This window comes from Oryx dammah, unplaced genomic scaffold (assembly GCF_014754425.2).
Source record: "Oryx dammah isolate SB20612 unplaced genomic scaffold, SCBI_Odam_1.1 HiC_scaffold_17, whole genome shotgun sequence".
In the NCBI taxonomy this organism is placed as follows: Eukaryota; Metazoa; Chordata; class Mammalia; order Artiodactyla; family Bovidae; genus Oryx; species Oryx dammah.
The window spans coordinates 24,206,270-24,226,000 of NW_024070201.1; the positions used below are offsets into that span (position 1 = coordinate 24,206,270).

Sequence of the window (19,731 nt, forward strand, 5' to 3'; positions counted from 1 at the left end):
AGCCTTTCTCTTCTCCAGGGGATGTTCTCAACCCAGGGACTGAACCCAGGTCTTCCGCATTGCAGGCAGATTCTTAACCAGCTAAGCCACCAGAGAAACTGAGAGTATAGGAGATGGTTAAATCTCAACAGCTGTATGGTGCAAAGGAGATCCCACTGACAAAAACTTAACTTTCTGCTGCCCTCTACCTGAATAACACAGGACCTCAGCTCTCTGCAAAGCCTCCTACCTGGTTATTTCTGGGCTTCCTAAACAGGTTCACCTACTCCTAAGATACTGCCTTTGTGCTGGGTTCTCCATGTCCATCTAGCATCTGTCCGAAATCTTCAAAGTTAACCCTATTATCTTTATTCTTTTTTAAAAAGATTTATTTATTTTTGGCTGTGCCTGGTCTTCATTGCTGCAAGCTGGCTTTCTCTAGTTGCAGAGAGAGGGGGCTACTCTCTAGTTGGGGGGCACAGGCTTCTCATCGCAGTGGCCTCTCGTTGCAGAGCATGGGCTCCAGGGATCTCTGGCTCAGTAGTTGCAGTGCCTGGGCTCTACAGCATGGACTCAGTAATTATGGCTCATGGTAATTTCTCTGAGGCCTGTGGGATCTTCCCAGATCAGGGATCAAACCCGTGTCCCCTCCATTAGCAGGCAAATTCTCAACCCCTGGGCCACCAGGGAAGCCCTTACCTGACCTTTTTATGGAGAAATAAGAGAGGCCAGATACAAGAGGCCAGGACTGTTATGCCAGTGACACTTCCTCCACGTGAAAGGAAATATCAGGAGTGAGAAGAAATTTTTCTCTCTGTTCCTCATCTCTGTTACTGTCTTGCTTCAGGTTTGTCTTCTTGTGTGTCTGTGGGCTGGCAGAGAACTCATGTAGGGTTGTGTGGTACCATTATTAAATGTGCTTTTTATTAAAAAAAAAAAAATCTATTTAGAATACCTCTCTGTTCCTTAGACATAACTCCAGAAGGGACTCAACCAGGAAGCAAATCTGCTGCTGACTGTTGCTGTTCTGTCAGAGCCCTTCTTTTTCCTCCTCTGACTTTGTCAGCTTGTGTGCTGCACTGTGCTATTTGTTTCAGACTGCTCCTTCCTTTAACTGATTTCTCCCCGAGGATATTCCTTACCAGTCCCAGAAACAGACTTCCAGTAGGTTTGCTTCACCAGTTTATTTAGTATGTGCCAAAGCATACAAGTCAAGCTGAGGAACCTCTTTATATGCTAATTGGATTTTTGAATTTGCACAAACTTGAAATTCTCAAGTTTGGCCTGGGCTTATGGTTGTATTTTGTAGACAGCTTGCAATTCCTCTCCTCTAGCTTCAGCTATGCTCTCTATGTACATGACCTCCAAGTTCATGTCTCTATCCCCGCCCTTGTTCAAGTTCCATTTTGGAATGGAACTCACCAATTCTTACTTTTTCTTTCTGTGATTTGTACTTTCCTATTGGTTTCTCTCTTTTGCTAGATATCTCTTGCTAGATCTCTCTCTCTCTCCTTGCTGCTGCTGCTAAGTCGCTTCAGTCGTGTCCCACTCTGTGCGACCCCATAGATGGCAGCCCACCAGACTCCCCCATCCCTGGGATTCTCTAGGCAAGAACACTGGAGCGGGTTGCCATTTCCTTCTCCAGTGCATGAAAGTGAAAAGTCAAAGTGAAGTCGCTCAGTCGAGTCCGACTCTTCGCGACCCCACGGACTGCAGCCTACCAGGCTCCTCTGCCCATGGGATTTTCCAGGCAAGAGTACTGGAGTGGGGTGCCATTGCCTTCTCCGTCTCTCTTTGCTAGATGTCTCCATTTAGTTGTTCCCTTTGAAGTGCAACTTATCCTGTCCACACTAGGGACATTGAAGCTTCAACCATTCCAAAATGGAACTCACCGATTCTTACTTTTTCTTTCCGTGCTTTGTGCTTTCCTGTTAGTTTCTCTCTCACTTGATTATTTTACTTTTGGCTGCTCTTGGTCTCTGTTGCGCTGTGCGGCTACTTCAGACCCCAGAGCCCGCAGGCTTCGGTAGTGGCGTCATGTGGGCTCCGGAGCCCGCAGGCTCAGTAGGCGTGGTGCCTGTGTTTAGTTGCGCCCAGGAATGCGGGATCTGCACTGACCAGGGATCCAACCCACATCTGTCCCTTGCACTGGAGGGTGGACTTTTAACCACCGAAAAGTCCCTTTCTCTCATTTTAAAGGCTAATCATTCTAGCTGCTCAGATCTAAGATGTTCTGTCTAACTGGGATAGCCTTACTCATAATATGTGTTGTTAAAGTTCTCTTCTCTCAGGATCTAATCCAATTTCTATCCTGCACCTCTTTGGTCAAAGTTGACCCTTTCCCTCTACATCCCCATAGTGCTCTGTGTAATTCTTTAAAGCATTGGCCTCATCTTCCTTGTATTAAATTTTATCTCCTGATTCTTGTACAAAAATAAATGAGCAGCTACTATATAATGTATTAGAATGTATAATGTATACATTAGAATATATAATGTATCTATGTTTTTATGTAGTCATCACATAATCTATTTTACAGATGGAAAAATTAAAGCTGTTTCATTATCTGTAGAACAAAGAAACAAACAAAAAAACAAACTCTAAACCTAAAATGAACCTAAAACCTAAACTTAAAATGAACCATCAATATTTTAAATACTTCCAGTGTCTGGTATAATTTCAGCTTAACAAATATATTTTTCCTTTGGCATTCTAGAACAGTTGTTTGATACATACTAAGTAGTCACTATTAAGTATCAAGTATCATACAAGTTTCTTGGACTAAAGCAAGATAAGATGCAAATCAAATTTCAAGAAAACCTATAGAGCGTCCATTTTATACAAGATTATATTTGGCTTGAATTTTTTTACAGTGGTAGAGTTTTAAAGGCAAAAGGTTTATCATCTTTTATTCCTCCCAAAAATCACCAGGAGGAAATAAACAGCAGTTTATCTGTTATCGGCAGTAAACCTGACGTCAACATTTCTCAAGACAAGGTATCACAAGGCAGGAAAATAAGATATTATTACCAAACAGTTATTCATGGGGCACCTACTGCCTATTTTAAAATGTTTTATGAACAGTAGGACAATTTATAGCTGTGAGGTAGTCACAGTACTTTGGTGACTATTAACTAGTATTACTACCATTACTATAAGGCTCTAGTGCTAGTCCTACACAAATTTAAAAATTATCATATTCTGGAAATTAAACTCAAGGTAAATAGGGTAGTGATAAAGCATATCAGATAAAGCTCACTGAGACATAACTGTAACAATGTTAGGTTTATGAACTTGTAACAATTAACACGAGGAACTAGGGGTCTCTCAGAAGAAGTACAGAAGGACTTTTTAAAAATAGGGTCTGGATAATTCTAAAGAAGAACCAGGAGAAGTAGGGATTAACTTTGGATTGATTATCACAGCAAACTCTGCTCAGCAGGTAAGAAGCTCAAAGCAGGACTGCGGAAGTCCTGGTAAGAAAGTAGCAATAAAGAAAAAAGAAAAATCCATGTAAATATTCACAGTATCCAAAGGGCAAAAGCAACCTAAGTGTCCATTGACTGATGCATGGATAAACAAGACGTAAATACATACAATAGAATAATATTTGGCCTTAAAAAGGAAAACATTCTGACACATGCTACAACCTGGATGGATTTTGAGGACATTAAGTGATAAAAGCCAGACACAAAAGGACAAATACTGTATGATCCCACTTATATGAGGTACATAGAATAGTCAAATTAATAGAGACAGAAAGTAAAACGGTGGTGACCTGGGGCTGAGAAGGGTATGGACGAAAACGGAATTAGTACTTAATGGTATGGAATTTTCAGTTTGGGAAGACGAGAAAGTTCTGGAGATGAATGGTGGTGGTGGTTGCGTGACAGTATGAATGGATTTAATGCCACTGAACTGCAGACTTAAAAATGGTTAAAATGGGAAATTTTATGATATTTTACCACAACTGAAAAAATGAAGATAAAAAAACACTTAAAAAAGAAGTAGTGATCTTTAAGTAAGGAGAGTGTTGGTGCAGTCTTGGCCATGTCCTGTTAGATCAGAAGTAGGTTGTAGTCCCAACTCAGACCCTTACGAACAGAGCACGACCTTGAAAGAGTTGAACCCTCTCTCTCTCTCTGGCCTTCAGTTTTCTTCTTTATGGAATGTGGGGTAAGGATGAGTCACTGCCAGAGTCCCCTCTAACTCAAACAACCTAGGGCCTCTTGAGGCTGGGGAAGTGGGGTCTAGCACAGTCACTGTGCCCAGTCCTGCCCTTGTGACCTTAAGCCCAGAGGGACAGGATCATTACAGTCTGACTACCAGCATTGTTGAAAAGCTGACTCAGGTCCTGTTTCCTTAGAAACTACAAAGTTAAGATAAATGTGGAATGCTGCAACTGGAAAACTCTTATCTGAATCTCTGCCCCTGCATTAAAAATCAAGGCAGTTTCTCTGTGTCAAAGTGAGACACATGGCCCAGATTCTTTAAAGAGGAGCTGTTACACTGTCTCTGAAATTACTTCAAACAGCAAAGTTTCTCATAGTCCATGATTTTAGAGAACCAGATTTCTTGGCATTTTACCCTTGTTAATTAACAAAAGCGGCTTCCCTGGGGGCTCAGCTGTAAAAAATCTACCTGCAATGCAGGAGACATAGGAGATGTGGGTTCAATTCCTGGATTAGGAAGAACCCCTAGAGAAGAAAAAGGCAATCCACTCCAGTATTCTTGCCTGAGAAATCCCATGGACAGAGGAGCCTGGCAGGCTGTAGTACATGAGGTTGCAAAGGGCTTACCTGGTACCTGGTAGATAATCCACCCCACCTGCAATGCAGGAGACCCTGGTTTCATTCCTGGGCTGGGAAGATCCCCTGGAGAAGGCATAGGCTATCCACTCCAGTATTCTTGGGCTTCCCTGGTGGCTCACCTGGTATAGGATCCACCTGCAGTGCAGGAGACCTGGGTTCGATCCCTGGGTCGGGAAGATCCCCTAGACAAGGAACAACTACCCACTCCAGTGTTCTGGCCTGGAGAATTCCATAAACTGTATAGTCCATGGGGTCACCAAGGGCTGGGCACGACTGTGTGACTTTCATTTTCGCTTTAGCAACTTAAAAACAACACAACAAAAGCAGTTCGTACAGGCTCATGACAGAAGTGAAAAAGCATAATCTCTGAACAGAGTGGTGTGGCTTTGAGATAAATTGTTATGAAATGAAAATGGAGTGAAATGAGTGAGTCCACTGTGGGACAAGGCTGATTTCAGATTCAAGGGCCCAATATTCTTCTATCTGCCCTCCCTCTTTTTTCTTTTTTTTTGGACACACAGCTTGTGGGATTTCAATTCCCTGACCACGGATTGACCACAACAGTGACAGCCGGAATCCTAACCTCTAGAGCACCAGGGAACTGCCTGCCCTCCTACTTATTTACAGGGTTTGGATTTGTGAATTTGGTGCATGTATTGCTCTGCTTTGAGATAGTAACCTTTTCAATCACCAATCTAATATTATTACACACAAAACCCAATAAACTATAAATCTCCTTACATTATAATACCAATCATCTAGAGTGTCTTTATTGTTATGATGAAAGTACATTACTATGAAAACTGAAGTTTCAAAAATGTCCATACCTAATTTTAACTATCCAATATTTTAAGATTATGATCATAAGTTTTCAGGATACAAGTTCTTAAATGTGAATAGCATTTCTTAAACTGTGATTTGTAACAAAATGGATCAATGTTAAAGTAGGAAATTTGAAAACAAAAGGTGATCTTGGAAAAGTTAAGGATATACTAATACTTCAGGAGGATAAAAATTGCAATTGATAAAAGTTTACATACTTCACCTGATTCTACTTGCTATGAATCAAGTGTAAAATGAAGAAAAAACTAAAGAAATGTAGACTATTTCTTTAAAAAAATTTAAAAAAATTACTTTTTTGTACACTTTTTCTTATAAAGTAAGCTGCTGCTGCTGCTGCTAAGTCGATTCAGTCGTGTCCAACTCTGTGTGACCCCAGAGATGGCAGCCCCCACCAGGCTCCCCCGTCCCTGGGATTCTCCAGGCAAGAACACTGGAGTGGGTTGCCATTTCCTTCTCCAGTGCACGAAAGTGAAAAGGGAAAGTGAAGTTGCTCAGTTGTGTCTGACTCTTCGCCAGCCCATGGACTGCAGCCCACCAGGCTCCTCCACCCATGGGATTTTCCAGGCAAGAGTACTGGAGTGGGGGGCCTTCTCCATAAAGTAAGCTACAAGTGGGTAAAAAGCTACAGGAAAACAATGTGACTCATCATTAGAACACACACATACATACACAAGACCTGCACTCACTTTGATGATCTTTTGAAGAGGTTTTTGGGGTGCCCTAGCAGGTGGTGGGTTGGGTATACAGACAACTTGAAGATGAAATCCAGGACACTATGTTATACTGATGGCTCTTCTTAGGCAACGTGTCTTCTGTCTCACAAAACCAGCTTACTGGATATAAATTACTGGGTGATGGACCACCAACTCTGTGATTAGAGGCAATATGGCTTTCAGAAAAATATACAGAAGATATAATTCCAGGCCTAGACCAATGTTTTGTGACAAAGTCGTACTCAGCACTCCAACTTGCTACTGAATAGCCAAAGGTTTAAGAGATTCATGCAATTTGACACTCCAGGGTTGAAAGATCCTTTTGGGGGCCACCTCTACTCATGGAAATAATGGAAACTATAGCTGTTAGTGGAGATTAAAAACTGAGCAAAACCAAAGCAGACTGCAGAGCGGGCAAAGCTGTTTTTAGTTCATTTTAATTTAATTTGCTGCATAGATTTGTTATACAAGCACACTATTTAACTATGAGAATTTGTGAGGGTGGAGTAGGAAGTCATTACCACCGACACCTAACAGGTGAACTGAAACAGACCACGGGGGCAAGTCCCTCGTAAGGAATAAGAAGTAACCCTTTGCCAATGAAGGAAAGGAATTTTATTCAGCACCTAAAGCGTGCTAAGTGATCACTCCGATAAGCTCTCATTTAAGGATTTCTAAAGGTGGAGAAGGCAATGGCAACCCACTCCAGTACTCTTGCCTGGAAAATCCCATGGACGGAGGGGCCTGGTGGGCTGCAGTCCATGGGGTCGCTAGGAGTCGGACACACCTGAGCGACTTCACTTTCACTTTTCACTTTCATGCATTGGAGAAGGAAATAGCAACCCACTCCAGTGTTCTTGCCTGGAGAATCCCAGGGATGGGAGCCTGGTGGGCTGCCGTCTCTGGGGTCGCACAGAGTCGGACACGACTGAAGCGACTTAGCAGCAGCAGCAGCAGCAAAGGTAGAGATGGTCTTCCGGCTTAAAAAGCACACCGCTCTGCTGTCGCATGTAAATAAGAAAGCGTGTGGAGTGACAGGTAAGTAAAAAAATAAGGGGGGATAAACAGCAAAAAAAAGAAGGATATATTTGAAATAAATAGGTAACCAGGTCTTTTTCGAGTTAAAGTAAGAGAGCTCTTTCTCAGCTAGGCGATTTGCAACTCATCCAAATTCAGGAAATAACTCTTGGAAAAGAATAAACTTAGTTCTGAAAAACATGCGCGTCCAGTAACATCCGAAAACACGTGGCGGGGGCGGGGCAATCGGGCGCAACAGCAGGCAAGACTCTAAGTCCCATCAGCTCATGCGGCAGCTAAGCCGGACTGCTCAGGGAGAGTCGATGCACTGGCTGCTGGGACTTGTAGTTTTCACTCCTGCGCCTCCCCGCGGGTTTGCGACGTTTAGCGACTATCGCGCCTGCGCCAGCGCCGGCTGAGAGGCTGGGGCCGTGGCGGCTCGTGCCGGGTGATGCTAGGCGGCTCCCTGGGCTCCAGGCTGTTGCGAGGTGTGGGTGGGACTCGCGGGCAGTTCGGGGCGCGGGGTGTCCGCGAAGGTGGCGCAGCCATGGCGGCGGGGGAGAGCATGGCTCAGCGGATGGTCTGGGTGGACCTGGAGGTGAGTCAGGTCGCTCAGGGGGACAGGGGAGACGAGTTTTCTCGGGTGGGACCGCGTAGCCGAGCGTGTCCGGGGAGAGCAGCGGTGTCTGGATTTCAGGTGTGGCAGGTGAGCGCCTCCCGGCTGCGGGCGGCGCGGGGCAGGTCGAGGGACCGGAGTGCTGCGGGTGTTGAAGACTGTGCCGGACTGTGGGGTTTCTTTTCCAAAGGGAGGTGTCATCCATATGGCTTCCCTTAACCCCCAGTTCCACCCAGGTGTGGACCTCCCTAACGCGGTGGTGCGCTTCGGGTCCTTAGGGTAGGGGGTAGGCACAGCACTTCTGCTAGACCCCACTTCCCCAGCCTTACGGGACCCTAGGTTGTTAGAGCCAGATGGGATTCCGGAGATGACTCAGCCTTACCCCACATTCCATAAAGGAGAAAACTGAGGCCCAGAGAGAGAGAGAGAGAGAAAGAGAGAGAGAGAGGATTCAGCTCGTTCAAGGTCGTGCAGTTAGTGAGGGTCGAAGCTGGGACTACAACCCAGTTCTGATCCCTTTAGGTTTTCCATACCCAGCCAAAGATTCCCCTCTTCCTTGAGCCTCAGTTTTCTCGTATTTGAAACAGGGATAATAACATTCAATTGTGATGACGATCAAGTGCTGTAATTAATATGAAAACTTTGTAAACTCTGCAGAGATGCAGTGAAGTAAGTTGTCTAACTCTTCCAAAATTGAATGCTGTCAGCACTCAATTTTGCTAACTTTGCATCTATCCTAGAGTAGGACTGTGACGCCTGACATGTAGCGCGCCGTTGGTAAATGGTTGTAGAGTAAATAACCCGTATTGAGTGCCTTGAGGACTTACCTAAGGAGCAGTATTGTCTCTTCTATCCTGGCTGTGGAATATAAGTTAAATATGCTCGAGGGATGTCCTATTAAATAAACTTGGGTTTTGTGTGTATATATATATATATATATTGTTATATGTATATATATATACTTTTTTTTTATTGCAGATGACAGGATTGGACATTGAGAAGGACCAGATTATTGAGATGGCCTGTCTGATAACTGACTCTGATCTCAACATTTTGGCTGAAGTAGGTGATGCCTTGTAATACATCTAAAGCTTGTCTCTCCCCACCCCGCCTCATCTCTTTATTTAAAAAATAAAACTGATATAGATTAAGGTCCAAAATAATGTTCTAGGTCATGGTGGGCTTGGTACTAGAACCAGAGTAATCCATCTCAGAGCCTAGTATTTTTCAATAGTTATGGCAAAAATTCGGAACTATGAATTCGATCATTTACTAAGAGCTTAGTGCGTGCCAGGCACAATTCTAAGTGCTTTACATGTATTCACTCTTAATTGTTATAGCAACTATAAGGTAAGTACTGTTATACTCATTTTATGGAGAGAGAAGTTTTGGTACAGAGTTGTTGGGTAATTTGCCCAAGGCCACCTGGCTAGTTATTGGGCAAGCCAAGAGTTTAACCAGGCAGTCTGAGTAAAGGGCTCCCAACCAATAAGACAACCGACTACAGTCACGCCAGGATCAGTGACTCATGCCAAAGGTGACTTCTGTGTATCATAACCTTAGCTTTAACTTGACTTCATATATCCAGTTTCTACCTTTTCAGCCAGGGCATGTGATCCATCTAGGTCACTATTAAGATTTTAGAATTTCTGTTAATACAGAGCCATGAGCTATCCTGTTGACATAAGGGGCATGATTAAGGTTTTAACATGTTGCTTTTAACTGAAACATTAAGCAAAACAAATAAAACACACCTGTTGCAGGTTGCCTTTCAGCCACTCACAAAGCATTTAGTAAGTATATGACAGCATCTGATTGGTCGAGGGTGAAGTTCCAGGCCCTAAATAATCTTGTCATACCGTCAGCTCTATTAGAGGCAGTGAGGAACTCCAGAGTAGGAACACAAGTTTAACTAACATAGGTTTGTTAAAATAAGTTTCCAGAGGAGCTTCTGATTGATGTGTTACTGGCACTGGATACATTTCACAGATCTAACCTTAAGACTTCCACTTATTTTCTTGGTGAGGTAAGGGAGGAGGAGCCATTTTAGATAAATTGTTACTTTTGTGGAATACCAGGCAGACATTCTGAAGTACCTCCTGGTATATCAGCTGGGGGAGAATTATGATACTTTGTATTTCTCATAGTAGCAACTACCTCTTTTTTTTTTCTTAAATAGACAGCCACCCCTACCTCTCCCAACATGGCAACTTTATATAAATCTTGAGGTTTAGGTTTGGTTGTTTTTTCCTGTCACTTGGAATTTTCTAGAGGTGAATAGTGAAGAGAAGTGTCTTTATTCACCAACCTTACTTACCCTTGGCTGGAGAAGAGTTTTCCCCTCTGACTGTTGATATAATGTGAAATACTGACAGTTTAATGGACCAGTTACTTGATATGTACCCTGGAGGAAATTTGGGTCTGTAGTCTCACAGCTGCAGATGAGTGTGGCATTTGTAAATAGACCCAGTCGGATGAGGATAAGGATGTTAAAAAAAAAAAAAAATTGCTCCAGGCCTGTTGGCTCTGAAGTGTCAGTTCTGTGGAAAATGTTTTATTTTTGTATACAAGTCTGGGGAAGATGTTTTATGTTAGAAGAACAGACATCCCACCCCAGAAATTTTTCTGTAGGTAGCTTAGTGTGCCATACTGTGATCTAGAGTAAGTTATATAGTCTTAAGTTGATAGACGTTGGCATTTTCCATCGTAGTTTTTTAGAATTGTGTTTTGTGATATGAGGTTTTTGGTTTTGTTAAAAAAAAAAAAAAAAAACTGTTACCAAAACAAGGTCCTGGGGCCTTCCCTGGTGGTCTAGTGGTTAAGACTTCCTGCTTCCAGTGCAGGGTGGGATGGTGGGGGTGTGGGTTCGATCCCTGGTCAGGGAACTAAGATCCCATATGTTGTGTAGCACAGCCAAAAAAAAAAAAAAAAAAGAACCAACAATAAACAAGGTCCTACTGAATAACACAGGGAACTATGTTCAATATCCTGAGATAAACCAGAATGGGTAAGGACATATGTATAACTGAGTTACTCTGCTATACAGCAGAAATTAACACAACACTGGAAATCCACTATACTTCAATAAAAAAAAAACATTATCAGAGCACATATTTTTGCTTCTTCATGGAGATTGCCATCTCCTGTTTTCTTGTTTGGCTAAAACTCCTTGTTGCCGTCAGGCCTATTTTAGTCAAATTCTTGCCATTCCTCTCAGTAACTGCAAACTACTTTTCCCACCTTCGTAATGATAATACGTTGGGTTTAGAGTCTCCCCCCCCCGCCTTTCAAATATTCATATCTATAATTTCTTTTATCCTGGTAACATCCCTGTCAGGGAAGGGGGAGGGGTGGTTTGTTATCTCCATCTCCCAGAAGGAGAGACTAGGAGGTGACTTGCTGTGATGCCACAAGTTGAGCTTCTGTGTCTGCTGGAACTCTGACTCTCGGGTGATTGTTCAGTTAACTGGAGCTGAGAATTTCAGGGTCAGGTGTTTTTTTTTTTTTTTCCAATCTTTCAGATACCGCCAATTACTTTTTCAACTGTTAAATGTGAAAATACTGTTAAAGAGTGTAGCTTTATGCAAAAGATATTTATTGTGAGCTGTTGGTTTTTTTCAACAGCTATTCTTCTCTTACCTGATCTTACTCCCCAACGTTTTTGTATTTTTGTAGTATTTTAGTATTTTGTATGCATATACAAATGTGTGCCTTTCTTTTAAACAAGTGTAAGTGAACTTATAAGCGTGTATATACTGTTCTGCAATTTGCTTTCTGTTTTTTACTTGGCAAGATAGGAACTGTTTATAGTTAGTGGTTGGCAAGCTTTCTCTTAAAAAGACCAAATATTAAATATTTTAGGCTTAGATACCACAAACCTCTCTGTCACATGTTTGTGTGTTTTACAACCCCCTTTACAAATGTAAAAATCGTTGTTAGCTTGCTGGCAATTAAAAGTGCCAGAAGCTGAGGCTATAGTTTGCCGACCCTTGATAGGTATCTATGTCCTTTATTTAAAAAAAAGAAATTATTTTTGATTGGAGGATAATTGTGTTACAGTGTTGTGTTGGTTTCTGCCATACAACAATGTTAATCATCCCTGAGTGTAGATATGACTCCTCCCTCTTGAGCTTCCCTCCCACGCCCTGCCCCATTGCACCCCTGTAGGCTGTCACAGAGCGCCAGATTGAGCTCCCTGTGTCCTACGGCAACTGCCCACTAGCTATCTGCTTTACATATGGTAACGGATATTTTTCAGTGCTGCTACTCTCAATTCGTCCCACTCTCTCCTTCCCCTGTTGTGTCCAGAAGTCTGTTCTCTATGTCTGTGTCTCTATTCCTGCCCTGCAAATAGATTCATCACTACCATCTTTCTAGATCCCGTATATGTGTGTTAATATACAATATTTGCTTTTTCTCTTTCTGATTTACTTTACTCTCCATAACAGGCATTAATAGGCATTTCGGTTTTCAGTTGTGTACATGTGCGTTCGTTATTTTTTTATTGTTATAAACAATGCTGGAATGAATGAGGACCACTTTTAGAGTTAACAAAAAGTGCCCTCATCTTTCTTCCTTTCTCTGGTATATATGTTTACTTCTTGATGCAGCTTGAACTCAGAAACCAAGTGTATCCCAGTGATTCTGGATGATTAACAGCTTTTCCTATCCACAGGGTCCTAACCTGATTATAAAACAGCCAGATGAGTTACTGGACAGCATGTCAGACTGGTGTAAGGAGCATCATGGGAAGGTAACATTACCACGTGGTAGGACTGTCACTTTGGGGACCAGTAACAAGCTTGTTGCCCCCACATCTGAGTCCTAGACCCTTCTTGGATGGCATTTTTAAAAGGATAGATGAAGATTGCTTGGGAAACTGCTTGCTTGTTCACTTTTCATCTTTGGGATCTCTCGAGACCATCTTCTCATGAATGTCCTCTTTTTCGCCTCGCCTGCATTCAGTCTGTTGCGAGTGCATTGCGGATTATCAAGGGTTGCTCAGGTCAGTCTTTTGGATAAGGTTAGACATCAACTTTCAGAGACAGGAGAATGCTGCTCGCTTGTTACTAGTTGTTTCTTCCCAGAGGTTATATCCTTGGACCCTGAGCACCATGTTTTCTGACCATGGGGAAATGCTGTTAACCATCAGGAACATAACTTATTTGACTTGGATTCTTAAAAAAAAAAAAAAAAGTCACTGCAAAGATAGCAGTTTCAGTTTGAACTTGAGCTCTGTAAATGGTCCATCTCTGATTATATATGCCCTCTTTAGAAGTGGAGTTTCATATCTGGATGCCTTTGAAAACTGACTTCGTGTGTCTTGGTGGGGCTGGGGATTCTCTCTTGCAGTCTGGTCTAACCAAAGCAGTGAAGGAGAGTACAATGACCCTGCAGCAGGCAGAGTATGAATTTCTCTCCTTTGTCCGACAGCAGACTCCTCCAGGGCTCTGTCCACTTGCAGGTAAAATCCAGTCCTGTGTCTGCCTTGTAGAGAGTCTTCCATTGTAGCGGTTCAAGAGACTGTGGTTCCAGAAAGATCCACCCAGATCGTCATGTCTTCTGCTTACACCCCGATTTGGATTATGCCTCTTACTTTTGTGCTCAAATTTCCTTGTATAATTTATACACGAATATCAGGGAACGTGCCCTGAAACCTGACATGAGCTCTGGGATACCCAAATTAGCTCAATAACATTTTCCCACATATTTTTATTATGGGAAAATTTTAAATATACAGGAAAGTTGGATATAGTTGTTAACTTTGTGCCATATTTATCTGTCTTATTTTTGTGGACTTGTGAAAGTAAATTTCAAGCATCATGACACTTAATTCCTAAATAATTCACTCAGCATTTCCTGAGAATAAGGACCAAGAGATCATTGTTATATTTAAGTAACCACAGATCCTTGTCACATTTAAGATGATTAAAAATAATTCAGTAACATAGTCTGAGGGAGAAGGCAATGGCAACCCACTCCAGTACTCTTGCCTGGAAAATCCCATGGACGGAGGAGCCTGGTAGGCTGCAGTCCATGGGGTCGCTAAGAGTCAGACATGACTGACCGATTTCACTTTCCCTTTTCACTTTCATGCATTGGAGAAGGAAATGGCAACCCACTCCAGTGTTCTTGCCTGGAGAGTCCCAGGGACGGGGGAGCCTGGTGGGCTGCCGTCTCTGGGGTCGCACAGAGTTGGACACGACTGAAGCGACTTAGCAGCAGCAGCAACATAGTCTGATATCGAGTATATCTGAAATGTCTGTTTTTCAACCAGGATTTAGTCAAGACTCATGCATTTCGTTTGGTTATTCTGTCTCTTTAGTCTCTTAATAAAAAATGTGTACCTGTCTTTTCCCCTTGTGACACTGACTGTTTGAAGAAATAGGCCAGTTCTGCTAGTATTTTGAAACAACCGTCATTGTCAAAGGGAGGTCAATGTCCTGTGGTGGTGTATTTGTATTTGTAAATGTAAACTGGTATAGTTACTAACACTTTTCTTGAATATTCATAAAAAGTTTTGACCTTAAGTACTAGAGCATGTATTGTGTCAAATTTCCCCCTAGCCAATGCAGTCTATTTTAAAGTTCTTATTAAAAATTTAGTGTTTTTTTTAAATATAAAGTACTGTGTGGAAACATGAATGTGGATATGATTAAAACTGAAATATGAATAAAGGCTTATCTACTTATATGATTCAGTTAAATTTTTAGTGTTAGTGGTGTGGATTTTATGATGGGAGAAAATTTGCACATCTGGTATTAGCTTAAAAAGTAACGGATTTGAGCATTATTTTAAGTATGTGGAATGATAAGATTCATCCTTTTGTCTGTAGAGTGCCATTTACAAATTTATTACGAGCTAAACTGAGACTAAATATGCTGAAATCTGCACTTGTAATCTAATCAGATACACTCAAACCTAATTTAGAAGTTTTGAGATGCTTTTACAAATTGTTTGAATTTATTAAAAAAAATCATCTCCAATTAAATACAGTTTATGAGTTTTTATGTCCTCTTGTGTACCACTGGAAATACACAGATGCCGTTTGCTTCATGTCTTTCTAGGAAATTCAGTTCATGCAGATAAGAAGTTTCTTGACAAATACATGCCCCAGTTCATGAAACATCTTCATTATAGAATAATTGATGTGAGCACTGTTAAAGAGCTGTGCAGGTAAGGGCTGTATTTAGGATCCATTCAGTTGCCTCATTTAGCATGTTTTACTTTAGAATTTGTGCAGAGTAATGGAATAGAGCTGTAGAACTAAGGGGGCCAATAGGGTGTATAACTTCTTCATCCTATTCTTGCTTGAACTGGTGATCCCTGGGGAAAGAACATCAAAAATCTTCCATATAAATTTCACTAATCCATAAAATTTGTTGAACACCCATCTCTGTGCTGCATATTGGCCAGTGTGCTGGGGACATAAAGCCCTTAAAATGCTTAGAGTCTGTGAACTAACAGATATGTTAAAAAAAAAAAAAATGCACCTGGATTGTGTACTGTGTAATGATGTTGGTCAGGGAAAAGTGTGTGTAGAATTTTGCAGGCATGACAGAAGGACCACCCAACTGCAGGAGTGAGGAGGGTGGGGTGTTAGTGGAAACTTCACATAGAGAATGGCTTTCAAGTTGAGATTTAAAGAAGAGTGGGCATTTTCCAGGTATTTAAGGTGAGGAGAGAGCATTCCAGAGAATAGGCAGAGGTTCGAAGATATAGGGTGCAGGAAGGTAAGGGTGATATGATGAGATGATTCTGATTAAAACGTGATAAGAAAAGAGGGAGAAAGGCTCTCACTATCTTGGAGAGAGGAGGAGCTAGGGAAATGGTGCTGATACAATGAGATAATTCTGATTAGAACGTGGCAAGAAAAGAGGGAGAAAGACTTGTACCATCTTGGAGAGAGGGAGCTAGGGAAATGGCAGTGGCTGGTAGAAGCAGTGTGGATGTAGCGTGTTTGAGAAGATCAGTAGCAGGGCCTTGAGTGCTTGAATGGGGGCGTGAAGACAGGGAGGAGGTATAAAGTGTTCCTAGTTTGGGCAGCTTGGTGGGTGATGGAACTGTTCAAAGACAAAGGGGCGCGTAAGAGGAGGAGGCTGATGGGGGAAGGGAGGTATTGAGGATGGTGAGTGACCCTGCGTGTGTGGGGCTGGAAATGTCTGGTGGATTTTAGCTGGAGTTGTCCTGGATACCCGAGACAGAGGCGAGGGAGAGGGCAGGGCTGGAGTGCACAGATTTGGGAATCTTACATAGTGATGATGTTGCCCGAAAAGAAGCTATAGAATGAAGAGAGGTGAAGGAGGGAGATGGAGTCCCAGACAAGGTGGCAACTCCACAGTCACAACCCAAAGGCCTTTTTCAGTGTTATTACGTTACTTGAAGAACGTAATTATTCAGTGCATTTGAGACAGTTTCCTTTGAGAGTTCCGTTTTTGCTGTGTATAGACGCTGGTATCCTGAAGAATACGAATTTGCACCAAAGAAGGCTGCTTCTCACAGGTAAGTTTGGGTCCTTTTAAGTGCTTGGTCATCTGACATGTACATAACCCCCGAATTCCTGACTGTTTGAAATAATGTCCCTTATCCCTTGGGGGAAAAATAAAGGACAACTACATAAAGATAACTTTCTTTTACTAAGATTATCAGGAATTCTGGTCAGTTTTCTAACATTCCCTTGTGAGATAATGTATGGTCTTAACATCTTTATTGCTGTTTTGAAACTCGTGGATAACTTAGTCTGGAACGTATGTGCAATGGTGTAATTTTTCTAGTAGTGAGCAGTGTTAATTTTCTTCCCAGCAAGCCTATGGGCTTGTAACTATTTAAAATTTGAGCACTTTGTGTAAAGTTGTACAGGGCAGTTAGCCTGATTTCAACACTTCTTCGTTGTTCAGATTGTTTTCTTTTTGTGTCTGCAACCTTAGGCCCAAGTACACAGGGAATTTAAGGATCTTGTGTATCTAGAGTCCTCTTTTACTTGTTGGCATTGTGGCCTTTCAGGAAGGACATAAGATGTGATGGGGGATGTAGTAGCTGGCTTCTAAGGGCAGCTTTTGTTTCCTCCACGTACTGAGTCCCTACTGTGTGCCAGGCACTGTTCTAGCCAACCAGGAAGACCGAGTCCTTGCTCTAAAGAGCCTGGCATTCTGATGCTTTTTTATTGGGTTTTCATGGACTATAGCACAATAGTACAGGTTTGGAGTACCTCATGTGGAACAGTTGGGGCTCAAGGCGTTTTGGATTTCAGAATTTTTCAGGCTTTAGAAAGGGAGTAAAAGCCCTAAACGAGGTCTGGGGAAGCACTCATCTTCAAACACGTGGCTGTTTCTACAGTGAAATGTACAGATATTCACACCATGTGGCATAACCAGTGACTGTAAATAGCCTCACATCGAGTGGGTCAGGTTTTGCCACAAAGTGGGCTATAGAAGGACTTTGGGTTTTCAGCTCTTTTTAAATTTCATTATTGTGGCTAAGATGTAGTGTCCCTTGATTTAACCAGAGGCTGTATTTTTGACAGCTTCAGCTCTCCACCATATGCCTAAGACCTGGAAAGAAAGCAAAACTGTTGCCCTAATCACGAAAGTAACTCATAAAACTCTTGCACTAGAGCTTGTGCAGTTTGATCTCGAGGAGCAGCCCCTTGGCCCATCTTCAAAGCAAATTGATTGACTTGCCCACTGTTCTGATACTGTTGAGTACCTGATTTCTCAGACTGTGACACACGAGAAACGGCATGTTAGAGAAGAAAGAAGGCGGTTAGATGGAAGCAGGCAGCCCCTAATGATGGTACAGACCGCCTCGACAAAGGAGGGAGGTCCTCTGTGGTTAGGTGCTGTCTGAGTATGGATGTTCATTATGATGGCTGAGTCACCAGTTATGTTTGAGTACATGAATGTATTTTGTGCAGGACATCATTAAGTATTGCACACTGTCTCCCAAACTATATGCCATGTGCTGGGAATCTCACAAGTGTGGTCTATTTAAGTTTTTGAAGTATCATGTCTACCGTACAACCTCCTCTGGGGAATTCAAAATACACATCAGTACATTAAATACTTTACAAAAAACTTCAAAAGAGGAAATGTTTAATCTAGTTTTCCCTAAATTATTTGACCCTGGAACTACCCCCCGCCCCCAGCAGAACACTTCACTGTCTTATGGAACAGTTTGGGAAACCTTTATTTGTTAAATTGTAGACGCCTTTTTTTTTGAAGTCAAACAGTTTTTTTAAAAAACAAGCACTTAAATTTGTTTTACCAAAGCGTTCCACTCCTTGTTGATATCAGATAGTTGTTGCATTTACAGTAGTACCCATTGTTCTTAAGTTATGCATAAAAAGTTTCACCTTTGAAGAATCGTGATCATCTCCTCTGACTTTCGGACATTTCAACTCAGCGTGGTGTGTTTGCTTGTAGGGCGCTTGATGACATTAGCGAAAGCATCAAAGAACTTCAGTTTTACCGAAATAACATCTTCAAGAAAAAAACAGATGAGAAGAAGAGGAAAATTATAGAAAATGGGGAAAATGAGAAGACTGTGAGTTGATGCCAGTTCTCATGCCGCCGCCACGCGGCTCTCTGGAAGCAGCTTCTGGTGGTTTTTTCTTTTTCCCTGGGCTCACGCTGTTTGCTTGGCCGATCACCTTCCTTCAGTTAACTTGCATCTCCAGATTTTTCAAGCAGACAGCACCTGAAAATTATTTTTCTCCTAACATGCTGTTTTCATTTATGACACAGCAACTCCTTTCTAAGTACCAGGTCACGTCCACCCCTTGGTACATACCTGTATTTGCTTTTAGACATTTCTTTTGTTTAAAAAAAAATAATAAAGCTAGTTCTATTGAAATGCAATTCTTTTTGTATTATCGATTCTTTAGTAGTTTGATTGGAAAATGATTTTTTTTTCCTTTTTTAGGTGGTGTGCCTAATGTTTACATTCTCATAGTGCCATTTGGAGTGAACTAAGTTTCAGTTCTGTTCAGTAGGAAGTGAACTTACTCTGTCTTGCTTTACAAGTTAATAATAGAATAATTGGAGATATATTCAGAGAAGCAAATTGGGCTCATGATTAGTAATAGTTACTGAACTAACAGAGCTCTGGAATAGCTACTCTTTACTATATTCAAGGGTTACTGAATAGATATTATGTGCAAGGCAGCCATGGTGCTAAGTTTGTAGAATGTAAATAACTGGCTGCCCTAGGTATAATGGTCAGTAAATATTTGAAGAGGGATTTCAGTTTGAGTATCTTAACTCTTAAGTTTGTGTGTTTTAGAGTTCAGTAGTAAGGTGAGTCCTCAGTCAGAGGGCACGTTAGAGTCATCTGTCTGTACAACAAATCTTCAGACTGATGCCCCATGAAAGAAGGAATCAGAATTGGAAAGGGCCCACAGCTACCCTGCCTCTCCTAGAGGACATTGGACTAGAAGCCTTTTGTGGTGGTCTTAGGTTTCATCCTAACTCGATTACATGACCATTATATGAACATAGAGGTGTGATCCTCATGTGAGAGTTACAGGACTATAGATTGGAATTAATTATTTCATAATTTCACTGACTAAGTTATTTTACCTTATACAACAACTTATGAGTGGAGAGAGGCTTTCCTTAGTGGAACTTTTTCTAAATGAGGAAATGAAGGCTTGGATTGACAAGCATTGCAAGTGTGAGTTGATGGGAACATTAAAATCTGTTGACTTTTCTGACAAGTGTTTTTTCCATTTCTCAGAGTTGCACAAGTATCACCT

The 19,731-nt window shown here is 41.8% G+C and overlaps 1 protein-coding gene across 1 annotated transcript; it reads left to right on the forward strand.

Moving 5' to 3' along the window:
• Positions 1-7,740: 7,740 nt before the first annotated feature.
• Positions 7,741-18,835, forward strand: REXO2 (RNA exonuclease 2). The gene is made up of 7 exons (XM_040258037.1): positions 7,741-7,961; positions 8,958-9,041; positions 12,655-12,732; positions 13,332-13,443; positions 15,047-15,155; positions 16,428-16,481; positions 18,401-18,835. Exons 1-7 carry the CDS (start codon positions 7,815-7,817, stop codon positions 18,528-18,530), a joined length of 714 nt encoding a protein of 237 aa, XP_040113971.1. The 5' UTR covers positions 7,741-7,814; the 3' UTR covers positions 18,531-18,835.
• The last annotated feature ends 896 nt before the right edge of the window (positions 18,836-19,731 follow it).

What these genes read in the sequence shown, in the direction of transcription:
- REXO2 (XM_040258037.1), top strand. Translation starts at nt 7,815, where the DNA reads ATGCTAGGCGGCTCCCTGGGCTCCAGGCTGTTGCGAGGTGTGGGTGGG. An exon ending in TGGTCTGGGTGGACCTGGAG is followed by an intron (nt 7,962 to 8,957) that starts GTGAGTCAGGTC and finishes TTTTTATTGCAG; the next exon opens with ATGACAGGATTGGACATTGA. An exon ending in ATCTCAACATTTTGGCTGAA is followed by an intron (nt 9,042 to 12,654) that starts GTAGGTGATGCC and finishes TCCTATCCACAG; the next exon opens with GGTCCTAACCTGATTATAAA.